This window comes from Equus asinus, chromosome 8 (assembly GCF_041296235.1).
Source record: "Equus asinus isolate D_3611 breed Donkey chromosome 8, EquAss-T2T_v2, whole genome shotgun sequence".
NCBI classification, from domain to species: Eukaryota; Metazoa; Chordata; class Mammalia; order Perissodactyla; family Equidae; genus Equus; species Equus asinus.
Window position 1 is genome coordinate 15,628,535 of NC_091797.1, and position 21,052 is coordinate 15,649,586.

The 21,052-nt window shown below is 45.1% G+C and overlaps 1 protein-coding gene across 7 annotated transcripts in view; it reads right to left on the reverse strand.

Annotated features, from left to right (window-relative positions):
- Nucleotides 1-8,192: 8,192 nt before the first annotated feature.
- TFAP2B (transcription factor AP-2 beta) overlaps nt 8,193-21,052 on the reverse strand; it is a 31,932-nt gene continuing 19,072 nt past the window's right edge. For 2 of the 7 annotated variants that reach the window (XM_070514785.1, XM_070514783.1), the window contains 4 exons: nt 20,560-20,678; nt 18,217-18,358; nt 14,775-15,034; nt 11,461-12,458 (listed from right to left, as the gene is read on the reverse strand). In XM_070514785.1, the coding sequence (XP_070370886.1) occupies nt 12,436-12,458; nt 14,775-15,034; nt 18,217-18,358; nt 20,560-20,678 (544 nt within the window). In that variant the 3' untranslated portion in view covers nt 11,461-12,435. Of the gene's footprint in view, nt 8,943-9,403; nt 9,460-10,503; nt 13,742-13,828; nt 15,035-18,216; nt 18,359-20,559; nt 20,679-21,052 lie in introns of those variants that run through there. The other 5 variants (XM_070514784.1, XM_014834677.3, XM_070514780.1 and 2 more) reach the window with 4 other exon arrangements.

Here is a 21,052-nt window from a genome sequence, read left to right on the forward strand (position 1 = left end):
TATTGCAGGTCCACATCTTTTATACACTTGAAAGAGGTACAGCTACATCCTTTTAAAACATTCTATAGTTTAAACTTCTCACACATGTATGCACATCTTTGTCCAGTTGATGTAAACTGTCAACTATGATACATTAACATGCTAGCCTCCTTGTTTTTGCATTTCAAGTACTGTAACAAAACACTATTTGCCCATTGCTGTGGTATGTATGGATACATACTTACATTAAGTATGGCAGTATGGAATGACAGAAGGAGCGTAGAACTTATCTGCTCTGCCACTCTGCTGCTAGATGAGCTTGGGTCCCAACCTGAGCCAAGGTTTCCTCACCTGTAAAATCAAGAGAGGTGCTTTAGTACCCACCTTACATCTCAAACTTATTGCAAGGATCATTACATAATGTTACTTAATGAAAGTACTTCATAAAGTGAAATGCAAATATGTTTTAATTATCTTATCTATATAATGGATACTTATCTTTGATTTAGAAGGAAACGTTGATGAGGCATACTATACTAAAATATCTACATACAAATTTCAAATTCATTATTACCTGGAAAATATACTACGTCCTAGCTTGGGATGAAACGAGAGTAAAGGAAATTGAAGCAATCTATAAACACCTACTCATTCTCTTTACCATCTAGAGTGCAGTGTTAGGGATTGAAACCATAAGGTATTTTAGCAATTGAAGAAATCTCTTAGATATTAAAAATCCGACATTCATTATGTAGGTAAATAGGGTTTAAATGAAAATCTCACAAACGTACAGGGTTTAAGAAACACAGGATGGGCCAATTCAAAGGGCAGATAAAACAGTACACCCAAAGCAAGAGCCCTTGTATCCGGTTCATCTGCCCTAAGGTAGCCAGGACCAAGCACAATGGCTAGCATTTAGGAGGCACTTGATGACTATGTGTTTTACTAAGATGCCTCTTGGCCAGCTATCAGCTAACCCTAGATAGATCCAAAACTGGAGGATCAACATCCTTGCCTTCAGGACAAAAGACTGTACATTTTACAAGGTAAAAGACCAGGTCTGTCTTGTTACTGATGTATCCCCAGATTCTACAACTTAGTTCTGCTCAGGAAGCATGTGTTGAAGGAATGAGCAACTACTATATGCCACGTTTTATGTAAGTTGATTAAGACATGGTCTACACATTTAAAATTTATAATAGGAGGTGGCCAGAGAGAGACTTTTATAATAGGACAGTGGGGGGAGTGCCATGTTATCAAGAAAGTGCTCTGAGAACATAAAGCATTGATTTGTTAGCCCAGCTGTACATCAGAAACACCTGGGGATGCTTTGAAGCAATATCAGTGTCTCAGACCAAATAAATCAGGGGATTGGGCTTGGACAACAGTATTTTTTTTTTAACTGTAGGTAATTTTAACATGCAGCCAGGGTGGACAACCATGAGAAGAGAAGTTAAAAAGAGTAATTATAACAAGAGGTAAAAGAGTTAAAGAAATTTTTCTTAAATGAGGTGATATTTATACTGTGCCTGTTTGTCCCTATGACACATCAAGCCTAGAAAAATGCTAAGTTTTCTTCCCCTTCCAAATTTCCAACCAAGTGTCTCTTCTCTAGGCACGGTGAAGACCAACTCCTCCCACACACTGCTCTTTCAGACCCTTTGAAGTTCTAAATCCCAAGGACTCAGAGGAGCATCAGAGAGTCCTAAGAGTCCTACACCACACCTCACTGGAGAGTAAGATTCAGTACCTCAATCTGGAGCAAGGATGGAAGAAAAGGAAGAACAGGGAGCTCATGATGCTCCAGTAGATGAATTGCCTAAGATTGTCTAGTTTTCTTCACTTTAGGGCTTCTGCACATGTGATCATAATCAAGGGTGTGTGGTTTCATGATTTAATGAGGGCTGGCATGATCTGTGAGCGGAGAAGTCAAGGCATCACCTTTATCTGTCATACGTTTCAATCATGTTCACACTTAGTTAACTCAGACACTTTTATTTATAATAACTGAACAACCTAGTCCACCATATTAGGAAGAAAAACAAGAGTTCTTTATCTTATTATCCTGATCTTCCAATCCCAGATAAATTGGAGGAAGAATTTTCACTCTCTCCTTATAATTAATGCCAAAAACTGTGATGCCAAAAGAGTATCCATTGTGAGGGATCTATTTTTAAAAATACTGTCCTGTGGGATCAGAATCCTTTTAAGGCCTCTTCTTCAAAACTGTTGAAAGATATGTAGAAAAAATTCAACACTAATATCTAGAATAAAAACCAAAATCCTAAGATCTTCTATAGAGGAAAGAGCACTTTGGACTAAACTTCTAATTGCAGTTCCACCATGAGTTACATGCACAAGGTTGGACGAGCCATTCTCTAAGCTTCTGTGAAATGAAGTGTCTAGGTTAATGATGTTAAAAGAAACTTTTTTGTGCTGCCATTCTGTCCTACTTTAAATTCAACATATTAACACTTCCCAAATGCACCCAAGGCAGGCAAGAGAATATCCTATGGTAAGAAAAAGCCAAGTGTCCCCCTGTGCTTTCAAATTCTCTTTACTGATTCCAACCTTAAAAATCATTTGAAGTTGATCTCACCACACCACCTTCGGATAGGGCCTTTTACGGTCACCAAGGCAGCTCTACTCTGACCAAGTTGTGAAGAATCCTGAAAGATTATATATATATTACTTTTGATAAGTATAGGCAGTCCATGTGGATTTTATTGGTTACTGGAAACTTTTTCCTACACGGCTATTGCTCAACTAAATGAAAGAGCCATAGTTCGTGTGCTCTATTTCTCTGCATCAGGCTGTGTGTGGATAAAATGAAGCGCTAGGCAGTAGAAGGTAACATACACAAGGTACTGTTATCATTACTGTTTTAGGTCTCACCATACTTATTCAAGACTATAAATCAATGAATAAAAATGATATATGAGGGGCTGGCCCCGTGGCCGAGTGGTTGGGTTCGCGCGCTCTGCTACAGGCGGCCCAGTGTTTTGTTGGTTCGAGTCCTGGGCACGGACATGGCACCGCTCATCAAACCACGCTGAGGCAGCGTCCCACATGCCACAACTAGAAGGACCCACAACAAAGAATATACAACTATGTACCCGGGGGCTTTGGGGAGAAAAATGAAAAAAATAAAATCTTTAAAAAAAAAATGATATATGAATAGAATGACAGGACAGGTACTAAAGACAGTCCTACTTTCAGGCCCACCACCAATGGAGCCAACAAGCCCACTATTATGCAGGCAATAGTCACACACACTATTGCCTGCATAAACTCAAAAAAGGTTCTTTTGGGGGAGCATAAACTTCTCCTTTCATCCCTATGTATTTCACAGGTCCTTCTCTCATATTAATGAGTTTCAATATTACCTACAGGAACTCGAAAACCATTGCTACGTGTATTTTGTGGCCAGGTGCTTGTGGACCCAAAGACTTCTCAAGGAAGGAACCACTTGGAGAGAAAAGGAACTTAACATGCATTTGGTCAGCATCATGAATTATATTATTAAACCAACCCAGGGTATGAATGATGGCAGGTCCAAAGGAGAATTGAAACCACCCAAATCTTCCCCATAGCTGAGAAGGGCCACAAAGGACCTAACTGATTATAAGGTTAGAAATTATGTTTTCAAGTTCCCATCTGGAGGCATGTTTGTTTCTTGCTGTGTAAGTTTGCTCCTGAGTTCTTCAATGGTCTGTTTTGAAAGGGTGAGACTGACTGAAACAACTGCCTCTTTCTTAAGGACTTAAAAAAAAATCACTGAAAACAATGTAGGGATATAAATGTCTGTGCCCACAGCCAGGATAAAAAATGCAAAGTCTGGGCCACCTTGCCTTTAATTTTCTAACTGCTGTTTTGTAAGGCTGTGTCATGCTTCTCAGTTCAAACACGCTTTGGCTCTTTATTATTCATGGACCTTTTTCTCAGTCAGTGGTGTTGAATAATAAAACAGCCCAGGATCAAATGGGCCAATTCTCCACGCCTGACACCAACTGCTACTGTTCGCTGGGCTCTGCCAAGCGTTGCCTCTGATAATGAGTGGGATTTGGTTAAACAGTAAATTAATGAATAATGAAATATCCAGGTTGATCAGTTAGAGAGCACGCTTGCTTTGCCCTGGGCTAAATGCTTGGGGCAGAAATTACTCTCAAACGGCACTTGCCTGGCTGCTGGTCTGGATAACTATTTTACAGCCTATTGCTTGACAGAATGCTGGGAGGGGGGAGCCAGTGGGGGAGAGGAAAGGAAGAAGGACAGAGTTATTAACAGTCAAAAAAGAGAGAGGAAGAATAACCTAGTTATCACCTTGTAGGTTTCTAAACTGCATGTGTAAGAACAAAGTCACAAATATGATCTGGAGAAGTCAGAGTTGCAAAATTCCCAACACATGTTTAACATCAAGGAGAAATGAATGAAAACAGTCTTCTGAGTGTGCCTGTGCACATTTGTGATTAAACGTACAACCATTCAACTGCAAACTCATGTTTCTGTGTACACATTAGAGTGATGACATGCAGGGAAGCCATCCAGTGTCCAGTTGACAGGAAAACTCTACCCTCACTTTAAGGTTTCATGCTCTGGTTCTCAGACACATCCCCTTCCATAAATTTTAGAACATTAAAAATAGGATGGCTTTTCCAAATGACCTCCATTAGGAAAAAAGTTTCACTACAACTGAGAGTTCAGGAGACAGACAGATATATACTGATATATCTGTATAAATACATATATAGTCACTTTTCAACCAAGTTTTAAATTGTTATGTAGTTTCATGCATACATATGTAATAGGTTTGCTCATTGAAGATCAGATATATGTCCTTTATGAGAAACAAGTACGGATCATCAAAAATCCAAAATAGAGTGCCATGAGGAAAACCTGTACTAAGAAAACGGGTTCTTTCACTCCTGACATTTGTTTTGGAGATAAATTTCTCCAACTGGTTATTTCTGGAATATCTTATTGTTTCAGAATTTTGACCCTTTCAAATGGTCTCAAGATTGGTGGGTTTCGCAGATGTGCACACTGAAAGCTGAAATACTTTTCAATAGATTGATTGACATGTGGTGGGTGTATTTTGTCAAGTTGTTTGGGGTTGGTTTGGTGTTAGCTGGTTCTTAGGTGGAAGACAGAAGAGCCTTCACAAAAGTGGTGGGAGAGTGAGAATTCAGGAACCTAATTGAGGAACCTAATTTAACAGTCCTCGCAGCCAGAAGTAAACTCAGAACAAGGCTAGAGAGAGATGGACATGATTTTCTTTTCCTGGTATAGAGGTGACAAATGATAGGATTGTAAAAAAAAAAAAGAAATGCCCACAGACTAGTAAAGAAAGGAGCAATATGAATTACGTATAGCTTCAGTGTACATGATAACTACACTCAATTCCTCAGGGCCTACAATGCAGCAAGGCCTAGTGGGCGTCATTCCCCTAGTTTCATCCTGCAAAGCAGTGTCATAGACAAAGTTTTTACCTCTCCACACTGGCACCCAAACCCCTCCTCCCAAAGAAAAAATAAAAAGCTCTAATTGTCTTTATTACTTTCAGACATTGGCCACCAAACACAGATGTTCACTATTGAGAATTAAAGGAAGGGTAAAAGGTCACAGGGACCCGGATCAGCTTTATCCTTCTTCGGATTATTTGGTCCCATTGTCTTGAATGGCCCTTATCTTTGAAGAAGAAAAGAATATTTAGATTGAACATAAAAGTGATTGAATCACTCAGTGGGCCCATTTTGTCGGTAGGGCTCAAGCCTGTGAACCACCCCACCTTCCTAAAACCAGCAGAAAGGAAAGTGTGTGAAACAACCCATAAAAAGAGTAAACTGTGCTTTTGCCTTAAATGTTGGAAGTTTCCTATCTCTAAGAATCTCTGGCCAAAAGAATTCTGTCTTGAAAGCAAGAGCCCTAAATCCTAAGAAACGAAAAAAAGTCTTCCTTTGGTTCCTTAACACAGGGGACTCTCACGGCAAAAAAAAAAAAAAAAAAAAAAATCACATTGGAAATGTTGCTTTGTTGTGGTTGTTTTTTGTTTAGGAATTGAGGAGTTCCCATGCTGTGATATTGTGTGTCTGTGTGTGTGGGTAAATATCCTTCACTACAATCCCCCCCAAAAGTTCTCTCATCCAGTTTCTGGTAGGATCATTTATCAAGGAGGACAACATATACACAAAATTCATCCTGGTCCAAGATTGATATCTTGATCCTGAAGTTAGCGCTGGCACATTTGGTTTAGTGTGGTTTTGGTGAGAGCAGGCTAATGGAGCACTAAGGTTTTGTGTGGTTTTATACTTTTCTTTGTATTGATTGGGATTTTCCCAGCCATTTTGTTCACCGCCCCGCCCCCCGCCCCTTTCCAAACCTAGAACGGTGGACAGTTTAGGAGTAAAATCCACTGCCGTGTAGAAACCACCTAAAATCCTGTTTCTTTGGAAACTCGGATCACGGCTGCACTCACTCTGGCCACTCGAACTGCCACCTGCCTTTCCGGTTATCAGGTGTTTCCGAGCTGCCCCGCTTCTAACTGTGCATCTAGGCGCTGGTTCTAGCGCTCAGCACCCGATGGTTCATGCGGTCAGCGCTGGAACTCACTGGGTTGACTCGATCCTCCAACCTCTATACCGGTCTGATTTGGGTCCGTATTCCCAACCCGGGAAAACTTGCATGCCCAGTCCCAGAGACCCTCCCCTTACCCCCGCTCTGTACCCTGCCGCTCATGTACCAGCTTCTTTTCTCCAGCCATTTGATAAATTTCTGCACAGGTAGGGACATGTGGCTGTGTCAGAGGGCAGACTCTGACCTCCCCAAAATATTCTACGCGTATTTGCCCTGTCCGTGCCCTCCTTCCAGTTAAGTGCGTCGGCTAATGACGTCTGACAGCCACATCCTTGAAACGTTCGCTAATATCTCCGCGAACCGGCACGTCCAGGACGTTAACTGGTGGTCGAGTCACAGATGACTGCCAGAGCTGCCCTCCGTGCGGCCTGGGCAAGTCACGCTTTGCTAAGTCCATTGGCTATTATGCTTCTTTTTAAAATTTTTAAAAAGCATTTTTATGCAGGGGCCTCTCCCGGCAGCAGGTGTGACCCCTATTTGGGTCTGGCCGCCTCTCGCCTGAGTCAGCTCCAAAAGGCTGCAGCCCGTTCGTTCGGAGAGAAGAGAAAGGCGAAAAGAAACAGGAGGGGCAGGAACCAATACGTTTCGAACAAGTGGGCAAAAAAATCGCCGCCTGACCTTGCTCGCTTGTGAGCAGCGCAGGACGTGTTGAACTTGTGTGATAAAAGTGCTCTTAATATGAGCATAAATAGCTTTCAGGAAAAAAACAAGGTTGCCCACCCTGCGCACGTTTGCGAACTCAGCGCCTCCATACTGACCGCGCGCAGCAGGAACCCTCCTAAGCGGGCCGCGCCCTGGGCCGTCGCGGGGGCTGGAGTTACGCCCCGGGGCGCCGCGGCGCGTGCGTGCGCTTGCGTGGGCGTCCGCGCGTGCGCGCTTGGTGACACCCTGCGCCGCAACCCAGAGAGCGTGCCTAGACGTGGGCAGCGGCGCTCTGTGCGTGCGCTCGGCGCAGGCGGGGGCGGCGCACGCGTGGTACGTGCGCACGCTGGCTGTCCCCGGGCTGTGAGTGTCTCCGCGTTCGTGCGCGGTCTCCACGTTGCTGTCCGCTGGTGCATCCTGGAAACAGGGGCGCAAAGCGCCGGGAGCGCGCCAACCTGTGACCTGGGAGGGGCGGCGGCGGCGGGGAGGGAGCCACGCCGAGAAAGTGGACCCGGGGAGACGTTTGACGGACCTCTTCCTAAGGGAGCGATGTGGTTATTTATGGGGCCTGATTTCAAAGTAGTAGCTGCCAGGGAAGTGAAAAAGGAGCTTACCCCAAGCTATGAGAGAAGCTATAGTCGCAAGAATGCTGTTTATGACGATATAAATCAACATGGAGCTTGTGATGGGAAATATGGAAAGTGTGAGTTTGGGATAAAAACAAGGAAACAAAGTCAAGAAGGAAAAATGCTTTCGCCCTCCGTTTTCTGCCCCCCGCGTGATTCCTTCCTCCCCCAGGATGCCAGGACTCCAGCAGGAAGCTGGGGAGGGTTTGAGCACACCCCGTCGAGGGTCGGTGTGCCCGGGTCTTCCCCCAGTTTAAAGGAGGCTCGTTAGAGGGCGAGGGAATACATGTAAATAAACAACTTGGAAAATTTATGGGAAGGAGTTCAATTTTATAGGACTGTATTTATAGAGCCAGCGCTGGCTCACTTATAAATAGATTAATGGGAAGCTAAAATTAATGGACTTGTGAGCTGCACGTTTAATTTCTGAGGCTTCAACATGACAGACAACCGCCCTCCAAGTCCAAGCATGGAAGGCAGCTTAGGTCGGGAAATCGTGAGCGCCCTCGAGAAGGGACAGGTCTAGTAGGGCCAGCATCTCTCTGATGGCTCTCTGCTCTGGCTCCCCAGGGTTCCTGGGACGGGGACGGAGGATCCCACGGGGGCTGTTATTTGCAAATGAAGAAAAAGACTGAAGCTTCATAAAAGAATAATCGGATCTTCCTCCTAGCATTATTTTTGATCAGGGCCCTTAAACGGCTAATACGGGTGAGCAGGGGGTCTTCTCGGGCACTGTAAGCCGCTCACCCAGGCTGGCTGCCCCCTGGCAGGCAGAGGTGGTTGCGACACCTCCTCCAAGATCACTTAGGGTTCCTGCGCTGGGCCTGTGGTCGGGGTCCACGGCCTAGCGGTTCCAGCTGCGGTTCTTTCCTTACTCCCTCTGCAGCCTGGTAAGACAGTAACAAAGGGGCTGAGGAGCTGTGACAAGCTGCCAAAGGCCATTTTCTTACGCAAGGCTGTCTTCAGGCTTCCTGCCTCTTTCCTTCCTTTCCAGTTCCTCCTTCCAGGTCTTTCTTCCAGTTCTTTTCCCACATTGGGGCCCATCAGGACCTTGGGTTTTACCTAGTAAAGTAGATTGTCTCAGATCCTCTCCCTGTTAACGGTGGTGGGAAGGGGGCAAGTGGTCAGAATTTACCTATGAGATAATAGATGGCGTGTCTGTTTCTCCAGAGCTGGAGCTAACCTTTCTGTAGGAAAATCTGCCATAGGAAATGGAAGTTACTCACCACCCCCTTTGTACAATCCCAGGGGTAACCAACCCCTCACCCTCCGAAAAGCAAATGAAGCTCAACATAATACAGTTGAGCCAGAGATAAGGCATATACCTGTTTTCTTTCTAGATAAATGGATTGCATGCCCTGTTAATCACACTTCCCTTGATTTTCCTTCCTTCCTTCTACTTCCCTTTCCTTTTTGAGGGGGACGGGGGAGGCTTTTCTTTGATTCGGTCATTTATAGTTCTAGTCATGATACCCTCCCCCCTTTTATAATTAATAAAGAAGCCAAGAAGTGGAAAATCTCACATAAAGCAGATTCCATTGTCCCTTCTGTGTTTCCCTATGGGGAAGTCCAACTTCACCTGAAAAACAGAAAATTGATATGGGAGGTATATTGTTACTAACTGAGCACCAACTATATGCTAAGTACTCTCATAATCTGGGGTTATCAAGATTTAACTTGCCCATCATCCTTAAATGTATATAAATATTGCTGTTTCTGCTTTTTATATTTAAACTAGGCAATGGCGATGTTGGGAAGGACCTTAGAAGACCCACATTTCACAGATAAAGACCTTGAGGTCTAAAGAGAAATAATGACTCATCCACACTGTGTGACATCTTGGATGACTTTACTTTCCTGGTCTCAGGGAAGACACTCAAGCCTAGGGATGAAATACAGATTGAGAAGATGTTTGATCACTGCAGCCCATTAACCCAAATGAGAAAAGCTCTGCCTTCTCTAGGCAACCTCTGAGCCTGAGGTAAGAAGCTACCTCCTCAGACCGCTATGCCTCTTTCCTTCTGTGGGTCAAGGGAACTTTTCCTCATTTGGTTATGGGTCACCTAGCTTTGCTGGTAAGGTCAGGGTTGCGTTCAATCCTGAAATGAGCCAGCTAATTCCTCCGACTTGAAGGTGTGGGGTGCAGGAGCCCATACCTTGCCCTGTGGGCATCTCCCCTGCACCATGTCCTTCAGGGAACATCATGCCAGAACACTAGCCCACTAGCAGTGGGAGGGGAGCTTTATCTTTGACTTGGACCCAGACTCCTTTACTTATTGGAACACAGAGTTACCTGGGAAGTCAATTTGATGCCTCATTTTTTTTAAAGGCAAAATAAACCAAGAGATGCAGTTAGCACGAACTTTTATTGCAAATCTGGTTAGAAATAGAGAAGAATGTCAGTTTGGAATTTAAAAAATTAAAAATGCCTCCTAGTGAAAACCAAAGTGTCCATTTTTCTGAGAAGTAAAAGTTATTGTATTTGTGCTGTTATTTATGCTGTAATGAAAACATTGCCTGCATTTCGGTAAGAGGGGACAAAAGGAAAAACTTCTTGGCTATACTTTTTTTCTGTCTGTAGAGTTAATAATCATATTCAAGAAACTGAAGATGAAAACACAACAAAAACACAACAATCTTTTTATTTATGTAAATCAGATCAACACTGGACAATAAACCAATTTCTACCTATTACCATAACAGCTTGTCTATAAAGAACAGAAAAATTCAGATAAGATTCTACCTAGGGTCAAGCGGGTTTTTTTTTTTTACCACCCATTCACAGAGGTATAGATTCACAGATAAATAATCCCAAACTACTTGCTCGCCATATTTACACATTCCCATTAAATTAAGCATAAATAAATATATACAAACTTAACATGGATACCCTCCAGAACTCTTCTCGTGAAGAGTCAATAGATTGATATTTCTCGATTGTGTGGCAAAAAACAATGTTAGTGAATTAGAGACCAACTCAACAGAGAAGTCGATTTTGGCATTTAAAGAATAGTGTTCATTCCACTTTTTAAAAGAAAACAAAATGAATTTTGATATTTCTTTTTTTAACGCCGATAATTTAACATACATTGGCACAGGAGGGGAAACACTGTTTGGGCTCTTGAGGCAACATCAGATGGTTTAAGTTTATTATTTCCTTTCCACATAATGTATTACGCATACAGGATATCAGATGTGATGACAAATTCTCTATAAACACTCTAAGTAGGAATGAGTTGCCCTTTTAAGTAAGGCTTTGTACCGGAGGAACAGTGTGTAGATAAGTTCGGGGTTTCGGGTTTTCCATTCGACCAAAGTTTTCATAGGATATGAAATAATTGAGAGAAAGTGGTTTCCTTGGCCAAAGAAACTAAAACAGCCAGGTCTTTGAAAGCCTCTTCGGTTCTTTATGTGGGGATAGAGAAAGCTAAGGATGTGGAGTCAGAGAGAAGCAAAGAAAACGCAAGATGCCTGGGGTAGGGAGAGGAAGTTACCTTCCCAGTTTTGGGGAGAAGTTAAAGATCACTTCGTAGATGGAATCCTCACCCAGAACAGCCTTTTTTTTTTTTTTTTTTTTTTTCCTCCCCTGAGACCCACAATACATGTCGGAGGAGGCGGGGTTGGGCGGAGAATGGTCAGGAGACCTTTAGAGGCTCCAAAAGGACGTGCAACGTGGAAAGCGTGAGGACAGCGCAGCCACATCCGGACTCCTCCTCTCTATCTTTAGCTATTTCGGTGTGGGACAGAGCATTTAGGAGAGGGCTCTCGGCATGGATAAAATGTGTAGAGTGCAGGCCTGGGGAGAGAGCTGCAACTCACCTGTTTGGTTTGAAAACAACGCTCAAAAGGGCTTGCTTTAAACGTTTCCTTTGACTTAAAAGGCAAACTCTTGCGTTAATCCTACTGTTTATTGATTTATGGGCCCAAGGAAACCAAATCTTTTAATAACTCAATTATCAGATAAACGTAGCGGGCCTGGCTAACGAAAGCAAGGGACGGGGTGGTACATGAAAGGAGAAGGGAGGGCGGGCGAGGGGGCAGTGGGATCGCCCCGCGCGGGGGCCGGGAGGCGCGCAGGGGGCTCTGCTTGGCTGGGGCGCGGGAGGAAGGCGCGGGCGCGGGCGCGGGCGAAGGGAGGCTGCAGAGCCAAGCAAGACAATTCGTATCCCATCCCCCGCCTCTAGGAGCGTGAGGGCGGAGAGAGTTTTCGTCCTGGCACAGGCAGGGGAAGCTTCCGATTCCCTGGACATTTCTAGGCCACTCGCCCTCTGGGAGCAGACGCCTGCGGTGGCTGCTGCTAGCAAAGGGCCTCGGCGCCACTGAAACCCCTCCCCGCCTGCAGCCCGCGGGGCGCCGCCCCATTACCTACGGGAGAATGGGGCTTTCTCGGTCGCCTTAGCCCTTAGGGTGAGACCGAGAGCGGGAAGGGCCCGGGCGGCCCGCGGCCCCTCCAGCGGCTGATTCTATGTCCTCAACACGACTGGGCGCGAGTGGCCCACAGGTTCTCAGGACCTGCACAGTAAGAGCAAGGCGCGTCCATCGCGTCTCTCGCACGTCACACGCGTGGGGCGCGTTGCCCTGCAAGGAAAGGAGACGATGGTTTTCAGTGTGGTTTCTCCTGGCCTTTTGCAATCAGAATACATCTAAGGCAAGCGGCCGGGCGCCCGGACAAAGGCTCAGGCTTCTGAGCTGCGGAGAGATGGCGTGTCTACACTCTCTATAAGGTCTACTTCGTGACTTTTGCACGCATTCAACTCGTCTAGGGCCAAGCCCTGCACGCCGAGAGACGCCCAAAGGAGCTGGTGGTAGAGGGGCTGGCGTGTGACATTAACAGTTGCTTAGACCCTCCTGGTGAGCTGAAACCAGCTCCCTAACTCCCTCTCCCATAAAAAGGTCAGCACAAAGCTCTCAACAGGTTCCTAAACCCCAACCCTCCAACCTCCTCCCAAGGCCAAGGCCCATCCCAGGCAGCAGAACTGAGAGTGCTAGTGGGTCCTAACCGTAAATCTTGCAGAACAGACACCTGGATCTTTGTCTTGAGGGGATGTTGCAAAGGTCCTGATGTCTACTTTGTAAAAAGAGTTGTGTGTGTCGACGCTAAATTTAGAGACCTGTCTCACCCACCCCACCCCAGGGGATTTCTCGCAGCTTTTGGGAGGGCAGGGACAACGGGTTCCAGATCTTATTTCATGATAATGCCCTGATGAAGCCCCAGAAAGGAGATGAGCTGCCAGAAGTGAGAGATTAAATGCATGAAACTGTATCCATTGGGAATAGTCCCAGTGTATCCAGACAGTAAAATTCAAAGCTGAAATACATCCTTTCACTTTGCATCATTTTACCATTATCTGCCAAAACAAGTGCACGTCTGGGAGGGAAAAAAAAAAAAAAACCTCATTCATAAAGCATCTTGTAAGAAAACAATTGCTGCTGAAAGACGGGAGCTTGCACTACCCTCTTCCCCAGGACCACTCGCAAAGCTGCTTCTTTCCCCGCTTTAACAGCGATCGCCAAAGAGCCCAAGGAAATGGAATCAATTTTAAAGGCAGGGCAATATTGTTAAAATATTGAGCTCCAACAACCCTTACCCTTTTCCCCTAAAATTCATTTTGCAGCTCCCTGCCTCCCCAGAATTCCGTGTTGAGGTATCTGTTAGCAACTAGACTCAAAGCTGCTTCAATCTCTTATTGGCCACTTTCTAAATTATTCTCTTTGAGCTTCTTTAAAGAAGTGCACCTGCAGAATTCTGACACATAGGCTTTGATTAAAAAGGGATCGGATTTTTTTTTTCTCTGTACCTTATAGATTGTGTAGGAAGCCCAAGTCCTCTTTGAAGAAGCTCATAAACCATGCGGGCAAAGCTTTGGAAAACAGAAGAGAATGAAATGGTACATACCCCTCCGAAGGAATTACATACTAATCAACGTATTCATATTGGTTTTTTTTTTACTATTGTTCTTAAAATTAGTAGATGACACATATTGTAACAAATCTCTGATATGCAGATGCTGGCAAGGCTGGGAACTAGCAACATCTCTGAAAGGAATTGATGATGAGTCTGAATCGACTTATTGGTCCGGATTTTCCTCAGCCGAGGGAGCCTCTGCTAGGCCGGCTGGCACCCCAAGTTGCAGCTACCGCCTGCCTCTCCGCGGGCCTCCCGCCCGGCCCGCCCTCGCCCTCCCTAATTATGCAAACGGTCCGGGAGCTGGGCACCGGTAAGTTACGAACGCAGGGCGGGGTGGGGGCGGGGGCACCAAGGGGACTGAAACACCAGGCACAGGGGCCAACCACACTCATTTGCATCCCAGAAGATTCCCACGACAGCTTGAGGAAGGGAGGGCAATGTAGAAAAGGGTGGCTGAGGGAGGGGTCAGGTGAGGTGGAAAGGCGGGGACTGCGAAAGTTTCCTAAAAAAATATTAAAAATTAAAAAGTTCGTGCGTCTCAGTCAACCAGCTCTCAAAGCACTGACACCAACAATGTTTCTCCGATTTTCTTCCAATAAGTTAGCGTTTTCTCATGTTTAGTCTTATGTTTATTTTCCAAAGGGGAAAAAAAAAATCATGGTTTTCTTTTATTATCAGTATTACTAAGCTCGAAAGAACCGAAGTGGAAAATCCGGATGGTTGTCTCCAAGTGTATCTTGAAATAGACACTGAGAACCGATACTGTTGCTCCGTTGTACGCCTCAGTTTTTAAGTTATTTAGCTTTTTTAAAAATTTTTTGATTGTATGTGTATTCTACCTAATATAATTCTTCCAAAGCCAATCCAATATTTTAAAGCTAAAATTAAATTTTTTTCTGTTTTCCTTTTGTATTTAAAACATTTTTCCTTTTTTAAAAAATTTTTTCATTTCCTGTGTTTCTCCTCCTTGTCTCCAGTTTTACTACCTGGGCCTTCCCCAGACGTGTGCCTGTTAGTGGTGGTGTTGTTCAAGAACATCTTGTCCATGCCTTTGAGCGCCTCGGTGAGATAGTTCTGCAGGGCCGTGAGCGCGGCGCAAATGGCCGGGGCGCCGAAGCCGTGCGTGATGAGGCTGAAGTGCGTGAGGCAGCTCTGGATCCCCGGCTCCAGGATGGGGCTGGGCCGGCTGTTCCCGATTGGCGTCCGGTCCTGCGCCAGCAGATCCGTAAATTCTTTACAAAGTTGCCTGCAAAGGGTCGGGAAAAGAACAAAAAATCACCCTCAGTGCCCGTTGTCATTGGCATTAGATAGGAGACGCTCACACAAGCCCAGAGGCGCCCGGTCACCGGAGAGCCGAAGAGCGAAGCTAATGTGGGCGATTCCGCTCTGTTTCCTTTGCCAGCGCTCTCCCTTCTGGAGCAGCTGGGACTGGAAGAAAAGCCGGGGTGGGGAGGTTCTGTACCACTTCCATCCCAAAGCCTTGCCTTCCCCGCCCCCCCCCCCCCCCACCCCTCCGGCTTCCAGTCTTCCCCACTTCATTCCAGGACCACAGAAACCTGCTCAGGGAAATCCGCTTGGCTTTAGTGTTTGATTTTGAATATTCAGTAATTTTGAGCTCTTACCTGGCAGTTCTTTTCTAAGCCCCTTCCCCCGCCTCTCCCCAGCCTCTCCAACCTCTTGGTGATCAGGCTCGAAAAGCCCTGAAAGAGTTAGGCCCTTGGGCCACAAGCCTGTCCCTGGCACAGAAGCAGATTGCCAGAGCCTTCCATGGCCCAGGGCAAGCCACTGTTTATTCCAGGAGAGAATGCTGATTCCATTCAAAGCAAAAATCTGTTTACCTGCAGTATTTGGGGAGGGAGGTATTCGCCCCCTTTTTTCTTTCTTTCTTTTAAGTGCGGGCTACCGAAAATCTTTGTACAACAGGACTGTTGTCAATATAAAAGGATTCCCACATTGTTTAAATAAAACCTAAAGGTAGATGGTTAAGACACTGGGGAGGATAGATTTTTTATTTGTTGAAGGTTTTTGTTTCCTCAAGGCACCTACGATTTAGAGGAATCTCCCAGCCTTAGAAATCCTGCGTGCCTATATATGGATTGAGGTTTTTGAAAAATTGTTAATATAGGAGGTGGACAGGAGGGTTTTCACCCGGAAGGTCCAATGGCTTGCTTCTGCTGGTGGCCAGAAGCATGACAGCCCAAAGCCACAACCCTTCACAGACTGGCAGACTTCTCCTGCCAACCTGCCTCCACCCAGGCTGTGAGGAAAAAACTACAGAACTCCAGTCCTGGGCCCCCCTGGGATGGCCTGACACTTGGTGACACCTGGCCTGGCCAACAAGTAAACAGGGCAGGTACCTGGAGGCCAATATGAGGGACCCAGGGGATTCCTACCAGGAGGAGTAGTGGCTAAATTAGACGGAGAATACCTCCTACCTCCTCCCCCCTCACCCGCAGCAGCTCAGAGGGTTTTCATTTTAAGACTGGTGGGTACAGCACATTGACAGACATCCTCTCTCTACCATCTCTCTACTAGTTTCTCCATTCGAAATGTACACATATCTCTTCACAGTCGGGAAGAAACAGGTAACACTTCTGACCTAAAAAGGGCAGCTCTTTAAGCCTGAAGTACCTCAGAATCACCTGTGGGGTTCAAGTGCACACATCCAGGCCTCCATCCCTGCAGAGTCCAATTCAGGGGGGTTGGGGCTAGGTCCACAAATAAATATCTTGAAAAAGCTCCCCAGGTGATTCTGATACTCACCCCAGGTTAATAAGTGTTGGCCTAAGAGAAGCCACAAGCCTTCAAGGGGGGAAGTTACAAGCATTCCTTAGGGGAAGGACTGAGTCATTTGTGGAATCTTGTTATTTAATTTATATGCTTTGGCTTTATTTTTCCTCCAAAGTACCTTTACCCTTTTATTTTTTTTATTTTTATTTATTTATTTATTTTTGAGGAAGATTAGCCCTGAGCTAACTGCTGCCAATCCTCCTCTTTTTGCTGGGGAAGACTGGCCCTGAGCTAACATCCATGCCCATCTTCCTCCACTTTATATGTAGGACACCTACCACAGCATGGTGTGCCAAGCGGTGCCATGTCTGCACCCGGGATCCGAACAGGAACCCCAGACCACTGAAGCAGAACGTGCGCACTTAACCGCCGTGCCACTGGCCGGCCCCCTTCACTCCTTTATAAAGCACCAACAGGTCCTCTGCTGCCAAACATCAGGGCAAGGGATGGGAGGGCAATTTACTGACAAAGATATATTATATTGCTAGTTGGTACATCAGAGGGAAACCTTCTAAAAAGAGGGTGAGTGCCAGGTTTTGATCATTGGAAGAGATGCTTAAAGTCTTTCCTTAAGTTTGTACTCATTACCAAAGTGCCAAAAAGGAAATTCTGAACTGGGGAGAACAAATGCTTAGAGTCAAACATTTTAAATCTTCAAAGCCCAAACCAGGGTCTGCAAGCAATTAAAGTTCTGGGACATTAATATTTTTTGACCCTGCGGAAAGGGGCAATCAAATTCCAATCACGTCTCAAAAACATCTGGACAAATTTGAGCAAATGATTTTTCAGCCTTCCATATATTTCTTTAAATTACGCTGTCAACGGAACAAACCCGTCCTCAAGCGCTAAATAAATGAGCGCCGCTGTTTGGGCCGTGCCTGCCTGCGAGAGAAACGTGCGGGCGCGCGCAGCGCCGCCCACTGCAGGCCGGAGCCGGCCATAAAACACCAACAATATGACATCGAAGCCAAAGACAGGAGTAAATCAAATAAATAGAAAACCCACTGTAAAAGTTCAAATGAGCTCTGGACCTAAATTTAGCCAAAGATTTACTATTTTCCCCTCTGGAGTTGTAGTAAATTTTTCGTCTGTGGAAGATGCCAAACAGCAACGTTGGAAAGAGAGTAATTAGAGCTGCGGGTAAAGATGGGTACACGTGGGTGACATATAGACACCCTGAGCGAGCACACGTGGGCGTGTGGATACGACAGGGAGATGTGAAACCTGGGCAGAAATATGCATTTAGGGATCCAGGGAAGGAATCGAACAAGGACCCACCCGAAAAGGTCTTCCTGACATCCGCAGGGTTAGGGAAGAGAACTTTAAAAACTCTGGATTCAGATTAATAAAGACATCCTCCCCAGAAACTTGGAAATAGAGCAGAGGAGACAGAGACAAACCCATAGCCCATAATCAACTCTGGGGAGGGGTGGAAAGAGGAGTGGCAGCGGCGGGAGCTGGGAGGGCTTCCTAGCCAGCAGAGGACAAGCTGCATACGCTGCTTCTACCGCTGAGCTCCTCCCCTGACCCACAGAGCAGGTCGGCATAGCTGCTCCCCACCCCCATCGCCTCCTCCCCAGCCAGGTGGCTCAGCGGGCTAAGAGTCAGGGATGATGGCCGAGGGTCTGGGACACTCACTTGGTGGCCAGTAGCATATTCTTTCGGGAGTGCAGGTCACTGGGGTCCGTGTGCTGCCGGTTCAAATACTCAGAAACAGCTTTGGCTGGAAACTCCGTTTCACAAATGTACCCAAAATCCCGAGCTAAGTGAACAGCTTCTCCTGAAAAGACAGCAGCAGAGGTAATACTCAGCACCCGGTTCCTAATGATCCCAGAGCAGGATGATGCTCCCTAGTCAACTCTGTCATTATTTACAGAAAAGGCCAGCGTTTAGAGGCAAAAGCAAAGTTGAGACAGATGTCCAAAGTAAAAATGATTCTCAGGCCATAATTAAAGTTGATGGAACAAACTTTGCTCCTGCCACTCTTTCCAGCCTCTCCTTGATCATCCTTCCAGCCAAGTCCTAGCTAGACATCACCTGAATAGCTTTGTGTCTCCCACACTCATGCTTTGTCTTAAGGGAAAGGTGGGTTGATATAGTCAGGAGCCACCTTGCAAGCACATAGACAGTTGGCTGGATATTCAAGCCACATTCTCCCCTTCTTTTTAAAGCATCTGTTAGACCTGCTTTAAATAAAATTTAAAAGTCTTCCTATCTTTTGTGTTATCTTTTGTACCTTCCTATAATTGTATTAGGAAAAATCTCTTTTTAATAACTAGTATGTGCAAACATAAATCCATGTGTCTATGTCCACATATATTAAACGTATATGTAAAACATGTATTTGGAACTCACATATGAATATTCATATATGGAACTAGTATTTCTATCCAGCATTGAAATATTTATTCTTCTTGTTAGTTTCCTGCTAGTTAGGTTTCAGGTTTCTCCTGTTCAGAGGTTCCTGTCATCAGCCTCCTACTTAAGGACTTTCTACTATGCAAAGATGACACAGCAGCTACAGAAAACCTGGACATCTGAGAGATTTCCCAGCTTATGTGGAAGCCCCTTTCGAACAAAGCACTATTACCCTTAAAGCGCAGCCTTAGGGCTCAAGGGAAGATCCTGAACATAAAAAAGGGATATGTTGATTTAATCCATAGCTACATTATTTTAAGCATGACTTACTTTTAATCATCATCATAGTAACAACAACAGACTTCAGGCATGGTGCTTAGAACAATTCACAAAACTGGAAACTGCCAACCAAATATTGGACTTTCAGTGGATTTTCCAGTTTCCTCCCTTCTCCACCCAAATCCCTATCTTGGGCTGAGATAACCTTGACTGCTTTTCCAAATGAGGGATTGTGATATTAGCAATTCCCTGAAGGGCAAAAAGCAAAACCTCCAAGAAGAGAATCAACTGCTAATAAGTGTGGTCTGGAAATTTGGTCACTGCGGTCCCTGAAGGGTGAGTTTGGGCCAGGGAACTCTACCTTAAAGATGGCAAAGTGCAATACCTATAAATGTGATGACTTCCCAGTTGCTGCTTAAATATTCTAAGATCCTCTCCTTCAAAAACCAACTCCCCACAGGAGTGTCATAATATCACATCCACAAAAATAGAATAGAAAACCAAGACCTACACGTTAGAGTTTTCTACAGAAAACTCTACAACTTCCTTCATTAGGACCGCTACCTAACCGTATTTCCTCTCCCTTCTCCATCCCACAGATTCAACTGCAGATCCTCTTATTCTAGATTGTGTAGAAGATCCTGTTTATTACATACCATAAATATCATCGCCAGCCCCCAAATGATGAGAAAATTAGATTTTGCTTGTTATAATTATGGCCCTTTAATTCACAATTGACCAATCTACATTGAAGGTCATATGTGACTCCTTTCATGTTTCCTCACACCACCCCCAGTTTTCTCCTAGGCATCATTGGCCTTATTAAACTATATTTCAATAACAATAAGTCCCAGGTAATCAGCAGAAGATAGGGCCCTGGGAGTGACAGGAGTTTTAAAATAACCAATAGGGGTCATCAACGCAATAACAGTTTCATAAATCCACAATGCATTTCCCACTACTGATGATTCAGAGGTAAAATCTGGGAAGGAGAAGGGTATAGAATGGATTGCTGCTTACAGAGTGACTCTTGCAGGAGGGTGTTTCAGACACTGTGCCCTACACCTGGCGGCAGAGGTGACCCCTGCACTGGCTTGGAGGCTGGACCTGAGCACTCTTCAGAGCAAAGGGACTCTCACACAAGTCCCTTGGCCTCTCTACAATTGCCGGCTCCCCCTAAGTAAAACGACCTTTGAACTTCTCTCAAGCAGCTGCTTGACATCCAGCTCATAAGGGCACAACAATTGCAATGATTTCCAGTTAATCATGAAACGTGTAAAATGTCAGCCTTCAGCCGACAGTTAAGCTCAGCCACTTCGTGAAATGGCCACACGTCTTGCTTACCTTCCACCAGGGAGGTGAGTAACGTGACATTTGCTGCTTTGCGCCTGCCCGCGGGTAAATTCAAACCGATTTTTTCTAGCCTTTCTCGCAAAGATCTCCCCCCATTTTTCGATTTGGCTCTGAAATTGCAAGAATTAACATTCTGATTAACCTCAGAGTGTTCCTGAAACAAAGTTTAGACTTAGCAATCTAAAGCCCAGTGGAGCTTGAAGAGGTTTTAACTTGAGGTTAGCACATTTTCCCCCCTTCCTTTTGGTTATTTGCTGATAGTTTGCTGAGGTTTGCTTAATTTCTGCAATACAGAGCATAAAAAAAAAAATCTCAGTTGTTTTCTTTTTTTATCTCATGAGAAAAAAAAATGATACCAGATGGGAATAATTAGGGTGTAGGTTGTGGGTCCAGAGAAGGCAGAAGTTGCACATGCACACACACAAGCCCTCTTCTTGTCATGGAGCCAGTTAGGTGAGCAGAAGCTGCAAGCACAACCTTGCTG